Genomic DNA, 21,762 nt, shown 5'->3' with positions numbered 1-21,762 from the left:
TCTGTTTACTTTGTATTTCCTAGCTCCCAAATGCCACCTGTGTACCTTTCTCTTGACTTCATCCTCTTATCTTCAAAACCAGTAGTGTGAGATCTTCCATTCTTTCTCTCTGCTTCTTTTGTCACATCACCTTTTGTTTCTCTCTTTTAAGTATTCCTATGATTATAGTGGACCCACCTGGATAATGTAGGATAATCTCTCCATCTGGAAATCCTTGAGTTAATGACACCTATGTCTGCAAAGTAACATATTCACAGGTTCCAGGGATTAGGATATGGACATCTTTGGGTGTCATCTTCCTTCTACTGGATTTTGTTTTTTCTTGCGTTGTATTTTTTTTTTCTCTTAAAGATTCCATCCACTTATGTGACAAACAGAGATTATAAGTAGGCAGAGGCAGACAGAGAGGCGGGGGTGGTGGTGGTGGAAGCAGGCTCCCCACTGAGAAGAGAGCCTGATGTGGGGCTCGATCCCAAAACCCTGGAATCATGACCGAGCTGAAGGCAGAGGCTTTAACCCACTGAGCCACCCAGGAGCCCCTGTGTTTCTTTATTATATGCTGCTGCTCCTTTTCTTTCTGAATATACTTTTAAAAATCAAATATTCTAATGAGTTCTCCATTTTCTGTATAATTTCCCTCCCAAAATACAGTATTATCCTGTTGCAATCATGGGCTTTTTGCATGGCTATCCTTGGTACTCCACTAATTCCTGGTTGCTGTGGCCACCTTTGTCATTGTTTATTCTCTCATTTTCCTATAGTAAGTCCATATATAACTTATAACAAAAGGTGCATAGGTGGTGATTTTTCTGAATCCTTGCATTCTGAAAATGTTTATCCATCTGTCACATTTGATTGATAGTGTGAGTAAATATAAACATCTAGGTTGAAAATATTTTCCCCTAGGAATACTAAAGGCATCCCTTCATTGTTTCCTAGTGTTTGGTGCTGCTGGTGAGAAACCTGATGTCATCCTATGTCCTTTTGGATGACTTTTTATTTTTCTTTGGAAGCTCTTGGGCTCTTTTCTCTAGACTTGGAGTTCTGAATTTTCATAGTAAGCGTTCGTATGGGTCTTTTTCTATATTCTGCTAAATACTGTGGACCTTTGAACATGTAGATGCTTAGCCTTTATTTATTTCTTCATTAATTTCTTCCCTTTTGTTTTCTTTGTTTTCTCTTTCTGAAAATCTTCTTAGTCAGATTTTGGACATCAGATTCATTTGAATTGCTTTATTTTTTTCTCTCATTTTCCATCTCTTTTCCTTTTTTGATGCACTTTCTTAGAAATGTATTCAATTTTATTTTGTTCTTAGCATTGAATTTTCTTTTTTAAAGATTTTATTTATTTATTTGACAGACAGAGATCCTAAGTAGGCAGAGAGGCAGGCAGAGAGAGGAATGGAAGCAGGCTCCGCTGAGCAGAGAGTCCATGTGGGTCTTGATCCCAGGAACCCAAGATTATGACCTGAGCCAAAGACAGAGGCTCAACCCACTGAGCCACCCAGGTGCCCCTTAGCATTGAATTTTTGTTTCTGCCATTTTTGTTTAATTTCCAGGGAGTCTTTTTGGTTCTTGAGTTTTCCTTTTTTCATATTTTTTATTCATTTTATGGATATATTATCTTCTTAAAGATGAAAATGTTATTTATTTACTTATTTACAGATTTTATTTATTTATTTGACAGAGAGACAGCGAGAGAGGTAACATAAGCTGGAGTGGGAGTGGGAGAGGGAGAAGCAGGTTTCCCACGGGGCTCGATCCCAGGACCGTGGGATCATGACCTGTGTTGAAGGGAGATGCTTTACGACTGAGCCACCCAGGCACCCCAAGATGAAAAATTTTAAAAAAGTTTTTGTCTCAAATTAACTGTTTCCTCCAGGGTAATTTTTTGTTTGTTTTTCTTAGTTTCTTTCTTTCTTTTTTTTAAAGATTTGACAGGCAGAGATCACAAGTAGGCAGAGAGGCAGGCAGAGAGAGAGGGGGAAGCAGGCTCCCTGTTGAGTAGAGAGCCCGATTCGGTGCTCGATCCCAGGACCCTGGGACCACGACCTGAGCTGAAGGCAGAGGCTTTAACCCATTTAGCCACCCAGGTGCCCCTCTTAGTTTCTTTCTTATGGTAGTTTTCTTCAAATGCAGGACAGTTCTTGGTTGTTCCTATTTAAGAGCAAGATACTGAAAAACTCTGTGTGTTTGCTTTTTAGATTTCATATATGTGAAATCACACATACATGTGATTTCACATTTATGTGATTTCACACATACATGTGATTTCACATTTATGTGATTTCACATATGTGTTATATATATTTCATGTAAGTGAAATCATAGTGTGTTTCTCTTGGAGTGGCTTAATTCACTTAGCATTATACCCTCTAGATCCATCCAGGTTGTTACAAATGATAAGACTTCTTTCTTTTATATAGCTGAATAATAATCCATTATTCATGTATATATATATACACACACACAGACAGCCTCCACACATCTTTTGTATCCATTAATCTGTCAGTGTCCACTGAGATGTTAGGGTGCTTCCATATCTTAGCTACTGTAAATAATGTTACAATGAACATAGGAGTGCATAATCTTTTCAAATTAGTGTTTTTGTTTTCTTTGGGTAAGTACCCAGAAGTGGTATTGCTGGATCAGTCCTATTTTAAATTTTTTAAGGACCCTGAATACTGTTTTTCACAGTGCCTACACAATTCATGTTTTGACCAATAGTACATGGGGGTTCCCTTTTCTCCATATGCTTGCCAACACTTTTTGTTTCTTGTGTTTTGATAATAGCTATTCTGACAGGTGTGAGGTGATATCTCATGGTGGTGATTTGTATTTCCCTGATGATGAGTGCTGTTGAGCATATTTTCATGTGTCTCTTGGCTGTCTGTATGTCTTTCAGGTCTTCTGCCCATTTTTTAATCTAAGTTTTTTTGATACTGAGTTGTATGAATACTTTATATCTTTATATCTAACATTTTTTGGATGTTAAACCTTTATTGGTAACATCATTATATATTAACATCTCATATTCAGTAGGTTGCTGTTTAGTTTTATTGGTTTTCCTTGCTGTGCATAAGCTTTCTTATTTAATGTTGTCTCATTTGTTTATTTTATTTTTTTTGCTTTTACTGTCTCTGCCTGAGGAGACAGATTAAAAAACAAACAACCAAAAAGCCTGCTAAAACTGATCCCAAAGAGCTTACTGTTTTCTTTTAGGAATTTTATAGGTTCAGTTCTTATTTTAGATCTTTAATCCATTTTGAGTTTATTTTTATGGATGATGTAGGAAGGTAGTCCAGGTTCATTCATGTAGCTGTCCAGTTTTCCTAGCACCATTTATTGAAGAGACTGTCCTTTCCCCATTGTATATTCTTGCCTCTGTTGTTGTATGTTAATTGACCATATAAGCATGGGTTTATTTTTGGGCTTTCTACTATGCTACGGTGATCTATTTGTCTGGTTTTTGTGCTAGTACCATACCGTTTTGATTTCTATAGCTTGTGTATAATTTATAATCAGGGAGTGTGATATGTCCAGCTTTGTTCTTTCTCACAATTGCTTTTCCTATTTGGTATCTTTTCTGGTTGCATATGAATTTTAGTATTATTTTAGTAGTAGTAGTCTGGTTCTGTGAAAAATGCCATTGGTGTTTTTATAGAGATTGCATTGAATCTCTAGATTGCTTTGAGTAGTGTGGACATTTTAAAAAATTATTTTTATTAACATATAATGTATTATTTGCCGCAGGGGTACAGGTCTGTTAATTGTCAGGCTTACACATTTCACAGTACTCAGCATAGCACATACCCTCCCCAATGGCCATAACCCAGCCGCCCTATCCCTACCCCCACCCTCACCCCCAAGCAACCCTCAGTTTGTTTTGTGAGATTAGGAGTCTCTTATGGTTCATCTCCCTCCTGATCCCATCTTGCTTCATTTTTCCCTTCCCTACCCCCCACAACTCCCTGCCCTACCTCTAAAATTCCTCATATCAGAGAGATCATATGATAATTGTCTTTCTCTGACTTATTTCGCTCAGTGTAATACCCTCTAGTTCCATCCATGTCATTGCAGATGGCAAGAGTTCCTTTCTTTTGATGGCTGCATAATATTCCATTGTGTACGTATTGAATAGTATGGACATTTTAACAATACTAATTCTTCTAATCCTTGAGTATGTATGTCTTTCCATTTATTTATATTGTCTTCAGTTTCTTTCATCATTGTCTTATAATTTTCATTGTACAGATCTTTTCATTCCTTAGTAAATTTATTCCTAGGTTTTGTTTTGTTTTTATGCAGTTATAAATGGAATTATTTTCTTAATGACTCTTTCAGATAGTTATTAGTATATAGAAACACAACAGATTTCTGTGTATAAATTTTGTATCCTGCAACTTTACTGAATTCATTTATTCGTTTTAATAGGTTTTTTGGTGTAGTCCTTAGGGTTTTCTATATGCAGTCTCCTGTCATCTACACATAATGACAGTTTTGCTTCTTACTTTCAGTTTGGATGGCTTTTTATTCGCCTTGCCTAATACCTGTGGCTAGCACGTCTAGTACAATGTTGAGAACAGTAGCAAGAATTAGGCATCCTTGTTCTGTTCCTGATCCTAGAGAAAAAACTTTTGAGCTTTTCACTGTTGAGTGTGATGTTTACAGTGGGTTTGTCATATATGGCTTTTATTATGTTGAAGTACATTACCCATTTTGTTGAGACTTTTTATCATTAATAAATGCTGAACTTTGTTAGATATTTTTTCTGCATCTATTGAGATGATAAATCATACAATTTTTTTTTAAAAAAAGGTTTTATTTATTTGACAGAGAGAGCGAGAGCAGGAACACAAGCAGGGGGAGTGGGAGAAGGAGAGAAGCAGGCCCCCTGTGGAGCAGGGAGCCCGATGTGCTGGGCTCAATCCCAGGACCCCAGGATCATGACCCAAGCCGAAGGCAGACACTTAATGACTGAGCCACCCAGGCACCCCAGATCATACGATTTTTATCCTTCATGTCACTAATGTGGTATATCACATTTGATTTGCAGATGTTAAACCAACTTGTATCTGTAGAATAAATCCCACTTGATTATGTATTTTTAATGTATTGTTGAATTCCTTTTGCGAATCATCTGTTGAGGACTTGATTCTATGTTTATTGGGGATATTGGCCTTTAATTTATTTTTGTTAGTGTCCTTGTCTGGTTTCAGGTGAACAGTGGCCTTTAAAAAGGAGTATGGAAGCATTCCGTCCTCTTCAATTTTATGGAATAGTTGGAGAAGGATATTAATTCTTCTTTAAGTGTTTGGTAGAACTTAACTGTGACACTCTCTGGTCCTGGACTTTTTTTTTTGTTGGGAGTTTTTTGATGACTGATTGAATTTCATTGCTAATAATCAGTGTATTCATATTTTCTGTTTCTTCATGGTTCAGTCTTGGAAGATTGTATATTTCTGGGAATTTATTAGTTTCTTTAAGTTGTCCAATTTATTGGCATGTAATTGTTCAATAATAGTCTGTTATGACACTTTGTATTTTGGTACTATTGATTATAACTTCTCTTTCATTTCTAATTCCATTTGGGCTCTTTCTTTTTTTCCTGGATGAGTCTGACTAAAGGTTTGTCAATTTTGTTTATCTTCAGAGAATCAATCAGTTCATTGTTTCTTTCTTTCTTTCTTTCTTTCTTTTTTTTTTTTTTTTAAGTCTGTAGTGCATTTATTTCTGTTCTGATCTATATTATTTCCTTTCTTCTGCTGGCTTTGGGCTTTGTTGTTGTTCTTTTTCTAGTTCCTTTAGGTGTAGCATATTTGAGGTTTCTTTTGTTTTTTCAGGTAAGCCTGTATTGCCATGGGCTTCCCTCTCAGAACAGCTTTTTTGCATCCCATAGATTTTGGAATGTTTCCATTTTCATCATCTCAGTATTTTAAAATTTTCTCTATGATTTCTTCATTGACTCTTTGGTTGTTTAATACATGTTGCTTGGTTTCCACATTTTGTTTTTTCCAGTTTTCTTCTTGTAATTGATTTCTAGTTTGGTGCAGTTGTGGCTAGAAGAGATGAATGGTATGATTTCAGTCTTAAATTTGTTGATACTTGTTTTGTGACTTAACATCTGTTCTATCCTGAGGAATGTTCCACATACCTTGGAAAAGAATATGTATTCTGATTTTCTATGGAATGTTCTCTCTATATTTTTTAAGTCCATTTGGTTTAATGTGTTTTTTAAGGCCAGTGTTTCCTTGTTGATTTTTCTGTTTGGATGATCTATTCATAGTTGTAAGTGAGATGTTGAAGTCCCCCACTATTACTGTATTGCTCTCAACTTCTTCTTTTATGTCTGTTAATTTGCTTTATATATCTAGGTGCTCCTGTGTTGGGTTCATAAATATTTACAAATGTTATGTCCTGTTGTTGGGTATTCCCCCCTTTTTGTTATGTAATACTCCGGTTTATCTTTCATTATGGTCTTTGTTTTTAAGATTTTTTATTTATGTATTTGAGAGAGAGAGAGCAGCAGAGGGAGAAGCAGGCTCCTTGCTGAGCAGGGAGACCGATGTGGGGCTCAGTCCCAGGATCCCATGATCATGACCTGAGCTGAAGGCAGATGCTTACCTGGCTGAGCCAACCAGGTGTCCCTGTTCTTTGTTTTAAAGTCTGTTTTGTCTGATACAAGTGTGGGTGTCCAGCTTTCTTTCCTTTTCCATTTGAATGTAATACCTTTTTTTTTCCCATTATTTTTAGTCCCTGTGTATCTTTAGATCTGAAGTAAGTCTCTTACAGGCAGCATATAAATGGATCTTGTTCTTTTATCTGTTCAGCCATCCTGTGTGTTTTGACTGGAGTTTATTTTATTAACATTTTAAGTATTATTGATATGTGTATTGCCATTTTTGCCAGAATTGCCATTATGTTAATTGTTTTCCAGTTTTTTTTGTAAGTTCTTCACTGTCTTTTCTTCTTGCTTTGCTCTCTTTCCTTGTAGCTTGATGCCCTTCTGTAGTCTTATGTTTAGCTTCTCTTTGCTTTATTTTTTGTGTATCGTAGGTTTTGGTTTTGGTTATCATGAATTTTATATATAACAACCTATGTGTATAATGGTCTGTTTTAAGTTGATGGTCACTTGGAATGAGTTGATGAATGCATACTAAAAGCACTACATTTTTTATTTCCCATCCCCACCAACATTGTATGTTTTTGGCATCATACAGTATATCACTTTATTTTATGTATCCTTAACAAATTACTGTAGTTATAGTTGATTTTACTACTTTTGTCTTTTAGCCTTCATACTAGCTTTATAAATGGTTGATCCACTACCTTAATTATATAATTGCCTTTACCAGTGAGATTTTTTTCTTTTATATATTATTTCTAGTCATGGCTTTTCATTTCTGCTTAAAGAATCCTTTTAACATTTCTTATAAGATCTGTGTAGTGTTGATGAACTCTGTTAGCTTTAGTTTGTCTGGGAAATTCTTACCTCCCTGCTAATTCTGAATGATAACCCTGCTGGATATTCTTGGTTTTAAGTTTTCCTTTCAGCACATCGAATAGATCATGTCACTCCTTTCTGGTCTGCAAGAATTTTGCTGAAAAAAATCAGCTAATATACTTATGAATATACTTATGGGAGTTTCCTTGTATATAACTAGTTGTTTTTTCTCTTGTCTTTAAAGTTCTCTCCTTATCTTTAGCTTTTGATATTTTACTTATATGTTGTGGTATGGATCTCTTTGTTTGGGACTCATATTGCTTCTTGGACCCGGATGTCCCTTTCGTTCCCAGGTTAGGGAAGTTTACAGCCATTATTGTTTCAAATAAGTTTTTGCCTCTTTTTTTTCTCTTTTCTCCTTCTGGGACCCCTATAATGCAAATATTGGTACATTTGATGCCTTGGAGTTCCCTTAAACAATCCTCATTTTATAAAAATTCTTTTTGCTTTTTGTGTTGTGAGCAGGTGATTTCCACTACCTTATCTTCCAGGTCACTCTCTGTTCTTCTCATTTAATATGCTTTTGATTCCCTCCTATCTTCTTTATTTCATTTATTGAGTGTTTCAGCTGTGATTGGTACAGTCTTACACTGTTGAAATTCTCGCTTCACCTGTTTTTCTCCTGAGTTGAGGAGCATCTTTATGCCCATTACTTTGAATTGTTTCAGATAGATAACTTCTGTTTCATTAAGATCTTTTACTGGGTTTTGTTTTTTATTTCATATGGAATGTATTTCTCTGTTTCCTCATTTTGTCTGACTCTCTCTGTATGTATTAGGCAAATTGGCTGCCTCTCCCAGTCTTAAAGGACTTTGTGGCTTTGTGTAGATGATGTCCTGTGGGGTCCAGAAGTGGACTTCCTCCCGATCACCAGTGCCACCTGCTCAAGGGGCATTGTCTGTGTGAGCTGTGTATGGGACTCCATTATTTATGGGACTCTGCCTGTGAATAAGGCTCTCAGTGGAGCACTGCCAGCATTAGCACATTAGATCGAGAGTTCCAAGATGGCGCCTGCAAGCATCAACACTAACAAAGTAGAATGTGATCTCAAAACTGTCACATAACAGTGTTTCCATTTCTAGAGTATATCTCAACAATTGCTTGCCTCTCTGTGCCTGCCAGACACCCCCAGGATTAGAGAGTGGACACGTTTACCCATGCTCTGGGTTCTTTTCCAACCTGTGTTTTATCTTTGGGTTCTTGGTTCAGTGAGCCCTTTAAAGAACAGATTTTCTCTTCTGTGTAGCTTAGTGGTTTTCCTGGTTGTAATCTCTGTTTCCAAAGTCTAACTTTGGGGGGGCTTATCTCTCTTGTGTCAGATATAATTCTTGGAGTGCCTCTGTTGAGCTCTTACCCTTCACTCCTCAGGGAGACATTCCATGTTTTTGAGATTCTTTCCCAACTGTGGATGGCTGTGCCTGGTGTGGGTTTTTTGGGTTTTTTTCCCCCTTGGTGAAAGGAGGTCTCCGCCACTCCTGCTTCTCTTGATGCTGCCTCTTAGTTCCTCTTTGTGGAGGCTCTATTTATTCAGTTTTCAGAGCTTTTTCTGAGGGACTTACTCCTCATGTATCTGTGTATCTGTGTATTTGTTTTGACCAGGGGAGGATGTGAGTTTCGGGATCCTCTATGCCACTGTCTGAACCCTCCTCTGAGAAAAAAATTTTATCATGGTAATCGAATATCTATAAGGCAGAGTTGTAGACTGTCATTCATGTCTTTTCTCTCAATAAACATTTATTCAGCACCTCATATGTGTCAGGCATTATGATGTACCTGGCTCTGGATGAGCATTTCAATATCCTATATGATCAGGTATAGAACATTTTTGGAAGATCTCTGTATCCACGATACCTAATCAGCTTCTCAGATGGGGTAAGCCTGTTTGTGTTCTCCATGTGCACCAGGATAAATTCCAGAAATGTGTGAGTGTGTGTGTGTGTGTGTGTGTCCATGTCACTGGAGTGACTGTTGTATGCAAGATACCCAGATACTCTAAGATACTCTTAAGAGCTATGAGTTAACAAAGAAGTAGATGACATGATTGGGGACCTCAAAAATGGAATAAAGTTCAGATCTTTGGGAGATACCAATTTTATTCACCTCTGGTAACTTTAAATGGAGTTGCTTTATGTATTTGGTTCTCCAGTTTAATATGATAGAATTTTCTTTTTTTAAAGATTATTTATTTGAGAGAGAGAGAAGGAGAGTGTGCCCGTGACTGAGTGTGCGTGGGATGGAAGAGCAGAGGCAGAGGGAGAAGCAGACTCCTTGCTGAGCTGGGAGCCTGATACAGGCCTTGATCCCAGGACCTGAGATCATGACCTGAGCCAAAGGCAGGCACTTAAGTGGCTGAGCCACCCAGGTACCCCTTAACCTGATAGAATTTTAATGGGAAAAAGGAATTTGAGAATATAAGGAAAATTGCGAAATGTAGTGCATTAAAGGTGTCTTAACATGCTAACTTAGGATGTTTTCACTATTGTCCTTAAATTTACCCAGAAATCCAAAATGAGTTTTGGTATGTTGTTTTAAAATTAAGAGGGACAGTTCATTCCAACACCATTTAAAACATTGTAGACGTGTTGACTCTTTCTTAGTCTTAAAGTTGGAGACTTTGAGAAAATATGCCTTTCGGCAATACCTTGATAATTACCTTCTCATCTTGGTCTTTTTTTCATCATGTTTAGGTCAAAAATTGTCTTTTTTGTTCTTTATTCCTTAGCCTGGATGATTTCTCAAAATTCTTCTTCTTAGGCTATTTTAGGTCAGTTTTGTCCTCTCAGTTGATCCTTTCCAATTAATTATATGAATACATGCAATTATACATGAGTTTTCTTGTTAAATTTAATATATCGTTGTCATTTCACCCCATTTCATGTGTCTGAGATTGTTGAACAACTCATAAAATATTGTTCTACAGCGTTCAAACTCTTTGTAGAATATTTTATCATATAAGTATACTGTATTAATACTGAGGTTTTAATTTTGTCTGACCTTCTAATGATATGCTCAGCAGTTAAATTTTTGTTCATGTCCATGATGTATTCTTAAAATGGAATTTCTTGATGAAACAGTATGTATAAATTTTAATGTTTTGATGCATACTCTATCTAGAATTGCCCTTTGGAAAGATTATATATGTTTATTAGTCTGATTTCTTCATTATTTTGCTAGTGTTGAGATAAGACTGAGTATAATTATATAGTTTACTTTTTTTCCACTGTATTCTGATCATTGTCCCATACCTCTAAAGGTTTTAATATTCTTTTTAAAGTTAATTTTTAGGAAGCGCCTGGGTGGCTCAGTCAGTTAAGCGTCGACTTCGGCTCAGGTCATGATCCTGGGGTCCTGAGATCGAGTCCCATGTCCAGCTCCCTGCTCAGCTGGGAGCCTGCTTTTCCCTCTTCCTCTGCCTGTCTCTCCTCCACTTGTGCGTGTGCTCTCTCACTGTCTCTCTCTCTCTCAAATAAATAGAAACTCTTTTAAAAAATTAATTTTTAATTTTTTTGCAGTAAAACTTGCCATCTTAAAGTGCACAATTGGGTGGTTTTTGGTAAATTCACTATATTTTGGTAACCATTACTATTGTCTAATTCCAAAACATTTCCATCACCCTAAAAAGAAACATGTACTCATTAGCAGTCATTCCCAATACTCCCTGTCTCCCTCCCCTGACAACTACTACTGTGATCTGCTTCTTTCTTTCTGGATTACCTATTCTGACAGTTCATGTAAGTGGAATCATACAGTATGTGGCATTTTATGTCTGATAGCTTAGCATAATGCTTTCAAGGTTTATCCATTGTTACTGAATGTAGCAGTACTTCCTTTCAGTATCCTGTTTATGACTGCATTATATTTTATCATATAATGATGCCATAATTTCTTATTTTAAACATTTTTTCCTGTATTAACTACTACTAGGAATATTAATGCATGTAACTTTTATTTGTAAATTGTAAGCTATATTCTTACGGTGGATTCAGGTTTTCTTTTTGTTTTTAAAAGCCTTGCTAATGTTTCCTTCGTAAAGGTCCTATATGTGCTTTTGGTTAAAGCTATTTTTAAGTATTTTTTTGTTAGCTAGTATTGATGGAATCTTTTTTGTGTGTTATTTTTTAATGACTTGTTATTGGTAATTATATATTATTTGGCATCTGTTGGTCTGTTTTTTCGTACAAATGATGAGATTTAAATGTTTTATTTTCTGTTTCTTCTTGCGTTATCTCTTTATTATTTCTTCTTTCTGAAGATGATGATTGCCATTGTTCTTTTATTGAAATGTTCTTTGGCTCTTTTTTCCTCTTTCTTTGGTTATTTAGGTAAAAACAGATGACATAGCAAGAATTTACCAGCCTAAGCGTTATGCTTTATCACCCAAGACAACGATTACACTGGCACATCTGCTTGCTGCTCGTGAAGATCTGTCCAAGATCATTAGAACAAGTAGTGGCTCCAGCCGAGAGAAGACGGCATGTGCCATTAATAAGGTTGGTTTTTCTTTCAGTATGGTGGAGAATGAATTTATATCTTCATTTGATGTTTTTACTGATTTCAATCCATTTTTCTCTTACACCCTGGTAAACTTCTAGAACAGAAAGTGGCAAAATTATTTCAGTTCATCCAGGCTTAGTTATGTTTTGCTTGTGCATGTTCATTTGAATCTCCATGTTCATAAATTGAACCACAGTTTTATTTGAATTAGAGTAATTAAGAATTGATTTTATCAGTAACTTTAGCAGGAATTATTTGCCTTCTTTTCAAGAATGTATTTATTTTTTGTCAGTAAAAATCTGCAGTAGTTGTTTCAGGTACTGACAGGTTCCTTTTATCCTTGGTGTAAAGGAAGAGTACATGCTTTGGAGACCTATAGGTCTGGATTCATATTCCAGTTCTGTCATTTACATAGATCTTGGGTAGGTTAGTGAATCTTTTGGAGGTTCCATTTTCTGATGAGTATAAGTCTATTTCTCCAGCATTGCTTTAAAACAAGCTCAAAGAGATTGAATTTTTTTACAACAGCAGCGATGGCAGTAATCTAGATTTGTCAGTTTGATTGGCATGTGCTCTGTATTTAGAGCACTTTATGTATTTAGAGCAAAAAGAAGGGATTTGGGCAATTTTGAAACATTGTTACTCAGCAAAAAAAAGTGTACTTGATAAAGTATATCTTGCTATTGGGGTGTTGGTATATAAAGTCTACTTGTTGATTATTGCTAAGTTAGTCACCAGTGTTTGTTCCTTCCTCTTCTATTTTAGATCAGCCTCCTCTGCCTTTTGAAACTATTCTGTCTTTAAATATGTTACTTAGTATCTTCTATCAGGTCATGGTCTAGTCTGATGGGATTAAGAGTTCTACTTTAAGTGACATTGCCCATCTCTTTTCCAAGTTTATAATTTGTAGTCTATTTGAAGGCAGTTTTATCAGTTCTTGGAGCAGTGTCCCCATGTGGTCACCAACATAGCACCTTGGTTTTGTGGAGAGACCAATAAAAATAACCACCAAGAAAAGCTGTTTTTTTTTTGCATTTGGTAATTAGGACATATTATTGGTGACTTGAAGAGAATGTTTGCATTCTTCCAACATTGCCCCACAGTAAGGATGTTGTGCTTTTTGTCTTACTAAAACATGGTTTTGAATAGAGGATCAATGGAAGTAGAATCAAACCGATTTGTAGGTCATTTTGGTTGAGGCAGTTACCGTTTTACCTTCTTTCCTGAAAGAGACAAGCAGGAAACTAGTCTCCTAGCTTTCTTTGTTAGCACTGTCAGTCTGTATTTATGGGCATATAAAGTAGCCCCTTTCTACAGAAGGCTGGGGACTTAAAATCAAACTCTTCCTGGCTTATCCTTCAAGTATTGTGAAGCATGGTTAAAAGAGCCTATCGAGACTTTATTTTCTCTATGATAATATATAGTATCTAGTATCATCATTGAAAATTAGTGAGCTTAAGTTTCATAAGAAAGGAATAGTTCATTGAGAATCCCTGTATCTTTAGAGGGATACCTTGGATTATAGTCATACGCATCTCTAACATCTCATTAAATTCACATGTTACCATATATACTTAATACTTTTAGTATATGTGCTGCCGAAGCGAGCACAATGCTTAATACTTTTAAAATAACATGTGTTTAGGTGTAGAGTTTTTTATTGGATAATCCATGACCAAATGAATGGCAGTGGAAAGTCCAGAGTTGTGTATAAATAGATACAAGGTTAATGAATATAGGGTATATAATTTATGTATATTGAAATTATTTTGCTAAAAATGTTTTATTATGGTGGGTACTGCATTTGTTACAGAATTTGGAAACAAATTTGAGCAAGAGAAAATTAACAAGCCCTTAAGTTTCAGCAATATTCCCCAGATTTTTTTTAAAGATTTTATTTATTTATTTGACAGAGAGAGATGACAAACAGGCAGAGAAGCAGGCAGAGAGAGAGGAGGAAGCAGGCTCCCTGCTGAGCAGAGAGCCCGATGTGGGGCTCAATCCCAGGACCCTGAGATCATGACCTGAGCCGAAGGCAGTGGCTTAACCCACTGAGCCACCTAGGCGCCCCCCGCCCTTTTTTCTTTTTAAAGATTTTATTTATTTATTTGACAGAGAGAGATGACAAACAGGCAGAGAGACAGGCAGAGAGAGAGGAGGACCCAGATTTTTTTTTAATTTTTAAAAAAATTTTATTTGTCAGAGAAAGCACAAGAGGGGGAGCAGCAGGCAGAGGGAGAAGCAGGCTCCTTACTGAACAAGGAAGCCGATATGGAATCAATCCCAGGACCCTGGGATCATGGCCTGAGCCGAAGGCAGATGCTTAACTGACTTGAGCCACCCAGGCTTCCCTTCCCTGGCTTGTTTAAAAGTAGTCCACACTGTGAGGAATTTGTCATACATTACATTTCTATTTTCAGTATTAATTCATGCTGCATGTCTGATGCTTTCATGTCCTTAAATATTTGGCTTCTGTTTCTTCATTAGAAAAAGTTCTATATCACTTGAATCTTTTATATAAATTGTAAGTTCTAAAATATTAGAAACTGAAAGACAGTGTTTTTTCACACAGGTGTTGATGGGAAGGGTGCCTGACAGAGGAGGACGGCCAAATGAAATTGAACCACCACCCCCTGAAATGCCCCCTTGGCAAAAGAGACAAGATGGCGGCGGAAGGGGTGGTTGGGGTGGCGGAGGTGGTGGGGGTGGTCGAGGAGGTGGTGGGGGTGGAAGAGGTGGTTGGGGAGGTGGGGGAGGTTGGGGAGGTGGTGGAGGAGGAGGTGGTGGGGGAGGAGGGTGGGGAGGAGGCGGGGGAGGGGGTGGTAGAGGAGGAGGTTTCCAAGGCAGAGGAGATTATGGGGGGAGGGGAGATTATGGTGGAAGAGGAGGGGGCTACGGTGGAAGAGGGGGCTATGGTGGAAGAGGTTATGGAGATCCATATGGAGGAGGTGGTGGTGGATATAGAAGATATTAAAATCTACCAAAATTAGATAGCAGTGCTTACTTCTTGGCAGAGACATTAGCTATAGTGTTGTAGATAACATACTTGAATGTCATTTTTGAAGTAAATACCATGTTAGATTCCCTATACCATTCTTGAATTGGGTTAATCTGTAAGAGTATTGTTTTATACTACCATTTGATCTCTTAGAGTGATGATTTTTTCCATATTCTGTGTACCCCTGAGCATGTCTTTTTAAAAAACAAAAAATGAGCAAAAATTATTTTTAAAAATGTAAATATTTATTACCATCATACTTGGAAAATGGAAAGTATTTTATTGTCATGATTGAATTTAGATTGTTACCTGTATTTTATTCAGGTTTGAAACATAAATTACCCAACTTGTAATGGAAAGGAATATAGACTATTGCCTCATCTGTATTCCTGTGGCTGTGTTTTGTATTTGATTATTATACTTTATGAAATAGGGAGCGGGACTGATCTAATAGTTGTGTTCAATAGATAGCTGTCATGACTTGTTTGTTCTTTTATAGGCAGCAATTCTTCTGACCAGGGTTTCTGTTAAAGGTCCATTAACTGAAGCTTAAGCCTGCTTTTTGCTATGCATATTTGATTTATTTTCCAGGTGGATTTGAAGTCTGTGATTTTGTTTAAGAAAGCAAAGTTAAAGACTGAGGTCAGAATTACTCTAAAGGGATAAGGACAAGTAATAATTTTATACATGGTGGTGTAAAAAATATTCTTCATATAAACCCGTCTCTTCATCATTTGTGCCATCACCTTAGGTGTTTGAATATTAAAAGCAGGCTGAGCTACATTGTTCAAGATTAGGGCAGTAATTGCCAGTGTCAGTCCATCAGAGGTAGGATCTCGGCATCCCTTGGAAATTCTGATTCATAAGCTCAATTTGGGAAACAGAGTCAGGGAATGGTTACATGTGTTTTGGTGGTTAGAGCAGGTTTGGAGATCAAGAGTTGTGAATTTGAATCATGGCACTAACCCAGGGGGTACTGTGGGCTGAAATGACCATAGTTCTCAAGGATTGATTTGTCCTCATTTGTCAAATGAGGAATGGTGACACTTGCACTCTTCTCAGATCGTTTCATAAAGACTTGAGTACAAGTACCATTTATTGAGGGGTGGTGTGAAGTGGTCCAAGTAACACATTTTTCTCTTAGTATAGAGAGTTAGATAAGATAGTTACACACACTTTTTCATTCCCACTGTAAAATGTGTATCCCAGTGTGGGCTCTTGGTTGACCTGTGCATAACAACTTTTTGTGATCTAGCAAACTCAACAGATAGAAAGATGTTTACCAGTGGACACATGGTATTTGATATTTGGCAGTTTCATTGTTATTGTTTTGTTTTGCTTTATAAAGTAAACCCTGTAGTGAAATCTAAAATAATGTTAAAACTTTAGATATTGTGTATATACTGCAGTCTTTGCCGTGTATTTTTCAAGCTAACTCTTTAAAGGAATTTGTTCAGGATAGGAAAACAAACTTTAGATTATTTGTAAAGTAGATTTTAAAAATGTGTTTATATTTAATGAAGATACTTAATTTAATAGTTGGGAAAAAAAGGATTCTTTTTAATAGCTATGAACTCTGAAAAATAAATAATTTTTAAAAGTATGTAATCAAAGACTACTGGAGTATAGTTGCTGATACAGAAGGGGTTTACAACTGCTTTCATCACTAAAGGTTTGTAGTAAACAATGGCAGAAACATTAATTTATCCATTTTTGTAAGATTTCCTTGTAACTTCATAGGAGTGCTGTTGAGTTACCCACTATACTCACTGTAAATCTTACCTGATTTATCATTCCTGGAATCCTATTGGAGCTGGAACCACTCCTATTTACATATTCCTATAAACTTCACTCAAATAAAAAACAGGGTGATCTAGACCCTAATATCTTATTCTTCCCTGGAAGGTAGGCTTTTCATGATACTCTTTTTAAAGAAGAATTTGTTTTGTAGAAGAGTGTGCTGAGAAGTATCTAGACTAGCAGTAGGCAGTTTGGGGCTTTGATATCAACAGCCATAATGTGAAAATGTTTTATAAATTGACTGCAGTACAAATGCAGAGTATGATGAATGGTACTTTCCAGTTTCCTACAATCTAAACCTTTTTATGGGCCTCCTCTTCATTCCTTTTTGCCTAGATCTGTTTCATTTTTCCCCTATTACCTCATCCTCCCCCCCCCCCCTTTTTTTCCTCCCTGCCTTAGTCTAGCCTTTGGTATCTTAATAGCACCTACAGACATGACTTAACTGAGAAATTCTGGATTAAAGTAACTAACCTCTTACCTGGACCTTATAAAGAATATGTGTCCCCATCTATTTTACACATAGCTCTCAGTAGAAGAAGGGACCAGGTGTTTTCTTTGAACCTATGGCCTTGTGTTCTGTAGATCAGGGAAACCTTGGTTCACTAAAGAGAAAAAAACCTTTCAAACAAGAATGCTTAATTACCTATATTTATGTCAAGAGAAGGTATGATGACCCAAAAAAGGTATGATGACCAGGGAATCTTCTGAGCAAAGGGATTATACCTTATAAGGAGCACAGGATAGATTAATTTGGGATGGAATCTGGGGATGGAAGAAAGGAGGCAGTTTACTTTCTCCTTCAGTGTCAGGTTGTCAGTGTGACTTAATTTGTATGAAGTGTTAGGAATTGCCAAAATGATAAATACACCCACATCTGAATGTACCAGAATGCATTCATAGTGGAATTTGAATGATTGAATTTACCCCCACTCCTCATTGGTCAGGTTTAACAAAAGTTGGCTGGGATTAAGAGGAAGTCAAAGCTACCTCTTAATCACTCTAAGTAGTCATGAACACAAATGAATTGCTCTGGGTGGTCTACACTGGACTGAACTGTATTTCAGTGAATCAATTTCACGTACAACTTCAAAGTTCTAAACTTGCTAGTTTTCTTAGAACTGTTGAATTAAAGACGAAAGCCACAGAAAGACAACCTTACATTTGTCTCCATTCTTAAGTATTTATAGGCTTAATATTTGGAGATTGCTGTAAGTCCTTATGCAGTAAGAAAGGAAAAGGTTGAAAATTTCTATACTGTTACTTCATGTTATAAGAAGGTTTAGAATAACTTAAATGAATAATTAGTTGCTTTGCTTTTCCTTCCAGGAAAACCCAGTTTGGTTAATAGAATAGGGAAGTGGTGTCAGCTTGGATTTTAGTAAAAATTCCAGAGAAGCTTCTACATATTCATGAACTAGAAGAAACACAAGACAGCTATTTGGTAGGGATCCTAATGTCTTTTATCATATAAATATTACACAAAGAAAGCTTACATTATGTATTTAAAAAAACCCTTTACAATCTGTACACTTGTTTTTTCCTTGCATTTCTTTTACATTATAATCCTTAGACAGAAATTCACAAATGGTCAGTAAAAAGGCAAGTCAGTTAACCAAAGAAAATGAGAAGTGATGTTGCTGTTGACAAAACAAGATTTGTCCTTGTTTTGATGGATAAATATAGCACAAACTTATTTCAAGTCAAGTCCTTATAAGACAGAAAAATGTGTATCCTAGGCTTGACAATTTTTTTCCAGATTATTTCTGTAGATACTACTAATCCCATGTAGCTAGTGCAAATATTAACTTACACGCTATTCGTCTTTTGCCCTTGCTGGACTGCAAAAAGTTGTGATAAAACTATTCCTTTCTGTCCATTTCAGTGGTAAATTCTGGAGTGCTTGAGACCCTCTAGGCGTATTAATTTAACTGATTAAGGGAGCTCTGACCTTTGGAATTCTAGAATTATAGATTATGTACACAGGAATTAACCTGAAGTCTGTATTTTGGATGGAGGGTAAGGAGAATGAAAAAATTTGTGTCACATGTCTATGTTTATAAAGAAATTGTGCTGTACCACCTTTGGTCTGTATCAGAGGAAAAGAATAATAATGAAGAACATGAATTTTAGAGATTATCATAAATTCACATTTGCTACTTATATGGACAAAGTACATCTTAACTTGTATACCAGGTGATGGACCTAAGCAGCCTGCTATGGGGATTTCTGAGTTTGGAATTAGGAAAGGGTAAATTTGTGTGTAAAGTAATTCTTTAAAACACTAACTGAAAGCTACTCACTAGTTTTGTCACTAAAGCTCAGTACAAGGAAGTATGCAAATGGAAACTGGTCTTTCATCAAAGAAACTTCTCAAATGATCTGACTCCTCCAAGGAAGTTACACTGTATATATACTTTGTATTCTGAATAAGATTTGGTGTTGCTGGCTTTAGGTTTCAACCTTTTAATTGTTGAGATTATGTTCTTGGCAGTTGGTCAGCTTGCATATGAATTTCAAGTCGGCTTGGTACCAAGTTTTCCAAGTATGGAAGGTAAGTTCCGCTTAAAAAGAAAATGATTATATGAACTTTTTAGAGAAATCAAGAGTGTGATAAATTTTATAGATCGGCAGTTTGTAAACAGTTGTCCAGACAACTAACTGAGCCCGTTTATCCTTAACCTTCATTAATAAAAAAACTCCTAGGACTCTTAATTGTAATTTTGCTTAACAGTACATTTTACATTGTGAGCAATTTATGTATCCTGTAACAAGCTAACTTTATATTTGTGGATTTGTGTAAATGACAAAGTTGTTTAATTCATTTCCATATTTTATAAAGGAAGAAACAAAATTCCAAGTCACATGCATGCTTGATATTATATACACATAATATATACATATATACACACTCTCAGGTCTTATTGAAGCCTCTCATCGAACTAGCTTATTTCTAAATAATATTAATAGTGAAGACAGTACAGCACAAAATCAGTTCAAAGTAGTTACTTCAAAGAAAAAAAGATAAAGATGGCACATGAAAAGTTAAACGGACTCTTTCAAAAAGCCATAAATTCCTAATTCTATCCAGTGTAGATATACAAGGACAAATACCATGTTGGCAGTAAAAATAGCTACCTGGTCAGTCATGTATTAGGTGGTATTAGCTATGTTTCCAGGTTTTTAGTTTGCCTACTTATGACTGTGAGACTAAAACTGTGAGATATCCTCATGTGAGTATGAGCCTAGTGAGGAAGGAGTGGTAGAAGGCTAATTGATTAGATATCTGAGGTAGTGAAGTGGGAACCAGATTTGAAAAGAATGCTGGAATACAGAGGAAGTGAATCTCTTTTGGGAACGTGAGTATCTTCCCATTGTAAGCAAGCTTTGGATGGAACAAAATAAATCCTTCAGTTCAAAGAAAACCCACAGAAGGAAGCAAATTGATTTTCCAGGGATTTTAGTTCTGAGGAAGTAGTAGTAGCTACACAGGCCACATAGGAGAAACAACCTTGTCAGAAATCTTGGTCATGTATTTATCAAGCTATTGGTATTAGTCCCAGGGGGGAAAAATGTTTATGGTGTGAATGGCAAAAATTCTGCATTCTTCAGCTTTCCTACCCATTGATTCACTGACTGAAGACAGTTTCACTCATTAGGAGTCTTCTAAGTAAAAAAAGGGTAACTTGCTTTTCTGTTTTAAAGTACCCTTTTTATATAACTGGTTGATCTAAGGTTCCCCAGGTGTTTGTGTTACTCATTTTACTTAAGAGATCTCTGATACATTCCTCTACACATTGTGATCCTTCAGTTTCCGGGCTAAGAACAGTCACTGTGATCCATTTGAGCTAAGACATGATTTTTGCTTGCAAGTTGGAGGGTTTCTATTTTCTTCTGTGCATATTTCAGTTGGATCTTTAGAGCATCATTATCTGCTTTCAGGGTATTTATTTCCTAAAGGGAAGGAGATGAGGTATGTTAATAAAGCAGCAATGAATAGCAAATCAGTTGCAATATTGGAAGTACTACACTTGATTGGCATTTTCTGTTCACTGTGGCTGAGAATTAAAAACTATTTTCAAGACATTTATTTTGCTCTGAATAGAAAATAACAAGTTAAATATCAAGTGAGCATGTGCAAACAGCAGTTAGTTTTTGTTATCATCTCAAAGATGGCTAGCAGGCAGAATAAACCATAAGAGGGGGATATAAAACCTTCGAATGCTGTATAGCGAGAGACCTCAGTTCTGAGGTATGAAAACAGTGACTCAGAATACTGTCATGAATATTATAGTTCTTTTAGTCTTCAGTCCCCCCCCAACAAGTCACTGAAAACTAATGGACTCCTTTGATAAAGAATTTTATCCTACCCCCTAAACTGGGATTTAATTATCTAATTTTCTGAGCAGTTGACTTACAGGCTATTGCAGTTTTTAAACTGAATTATGTCTAGCCTATGACATAGTATAAATTTAAGATATACAGCAGGTTTTAAACTGAATTATGTCTAACCTGTGACATAGTATAAATTTAAGATGTACAGCATGTTACTGTGGTATGTTGTAATACTGCCATTGTAAAGACAATCAATACCTTTCATTGTTATATTATCCTTTTTAATAATTGGAATAATTAAGTTCTGGACTCAACAGGTTTGAGGATGATAATTCAGTATTATCTACATTCATTGTACCATGCATCATATCTTTCAGGCTTATTTACCACTTGTAAGTTGGTACCGTTAAACAACGTCTGTACTTCCTGTCCTTTCCCTGGTAACTACCATTTTATTTTTTATTTTCATTTTTTAAAGGTTTTATTTGAGAGAAAGAGAATGAGCGAGAGAGAACACAAACTGGGGGAAAGGGCAGAGACAGAGGGTGAAGCAGGACTCCATCCCAGGATTTGGGGATTGTGACTTGAGCTGATGGCAGAGGCTTAACCAACTGAGCCACCCAGGTGCCCT

At 36.3% G+C, this 21,762-nt stretch overlaps 2 protein-coding genes across 2 annotated transcripts in view; one reads left to right on the top strand and one right to left on the bottom strand.

Annotated features, from left to right (window-relative positions):
* Window positions 1-16,604, top strand: part of FAM98B (family with sequence similarity 98 member B) — a 37,519-nt gene extending 20,915 nt beyond the window's left edge. Inside the window, exons 7-8 of the mRNA XM_082735614.1 lie at window positions 11,827-11,994; window positions 14,571-16,604. Of these exons, the coding sequence (XP_082591740.1) occupies window positions 11,827-11,994; window positions 14,571-14,972 (570 nt within the window). The 3' untranslated portion in view covers window positions 14,973-16,604. The remainder of the gene's footprint in view (window positions 1-11,826; window positions 11,995-14,570) is intronic.
* A 1,632-nt stretch (window positions 16,605-18,236) lies between these two features.
* Window positions 18,237-21,762, bottom strand: part of RASGRP1 (RAS guanyl releasing protein 1) — an 82,281-nt gene continuing 78,755 nt past the window's right edge. The window contains exon 17 of the mRNA XM_082735613.1: window positions 18,237-20,750. Within this exon, the coding sequence (XP_082591739.1) occupies window positions 20,616-20,750 (135 nt within the window). The 3' untranslated portion in view covers window positions 18,237-20,615. The remainder of the gene's footprint in view (window positions 20,751-21,762) is intronic.

This window comes from Mustela nivalis (assembly GCF_964662115.1).
Source record: "Mustela nivalis genome assembly, chromosome: 6".
Taxonomy (NCBI): Eukaryota; Metazoa; Chordata; class Mammalia; order Carnivora; family Mustelidae; genus Mustela; species Mustela nivalis.
Note: the sequence above shows the minus strand (reverse complement) of the source record. Positions and strands in the feature narration are given on the sequence as shown.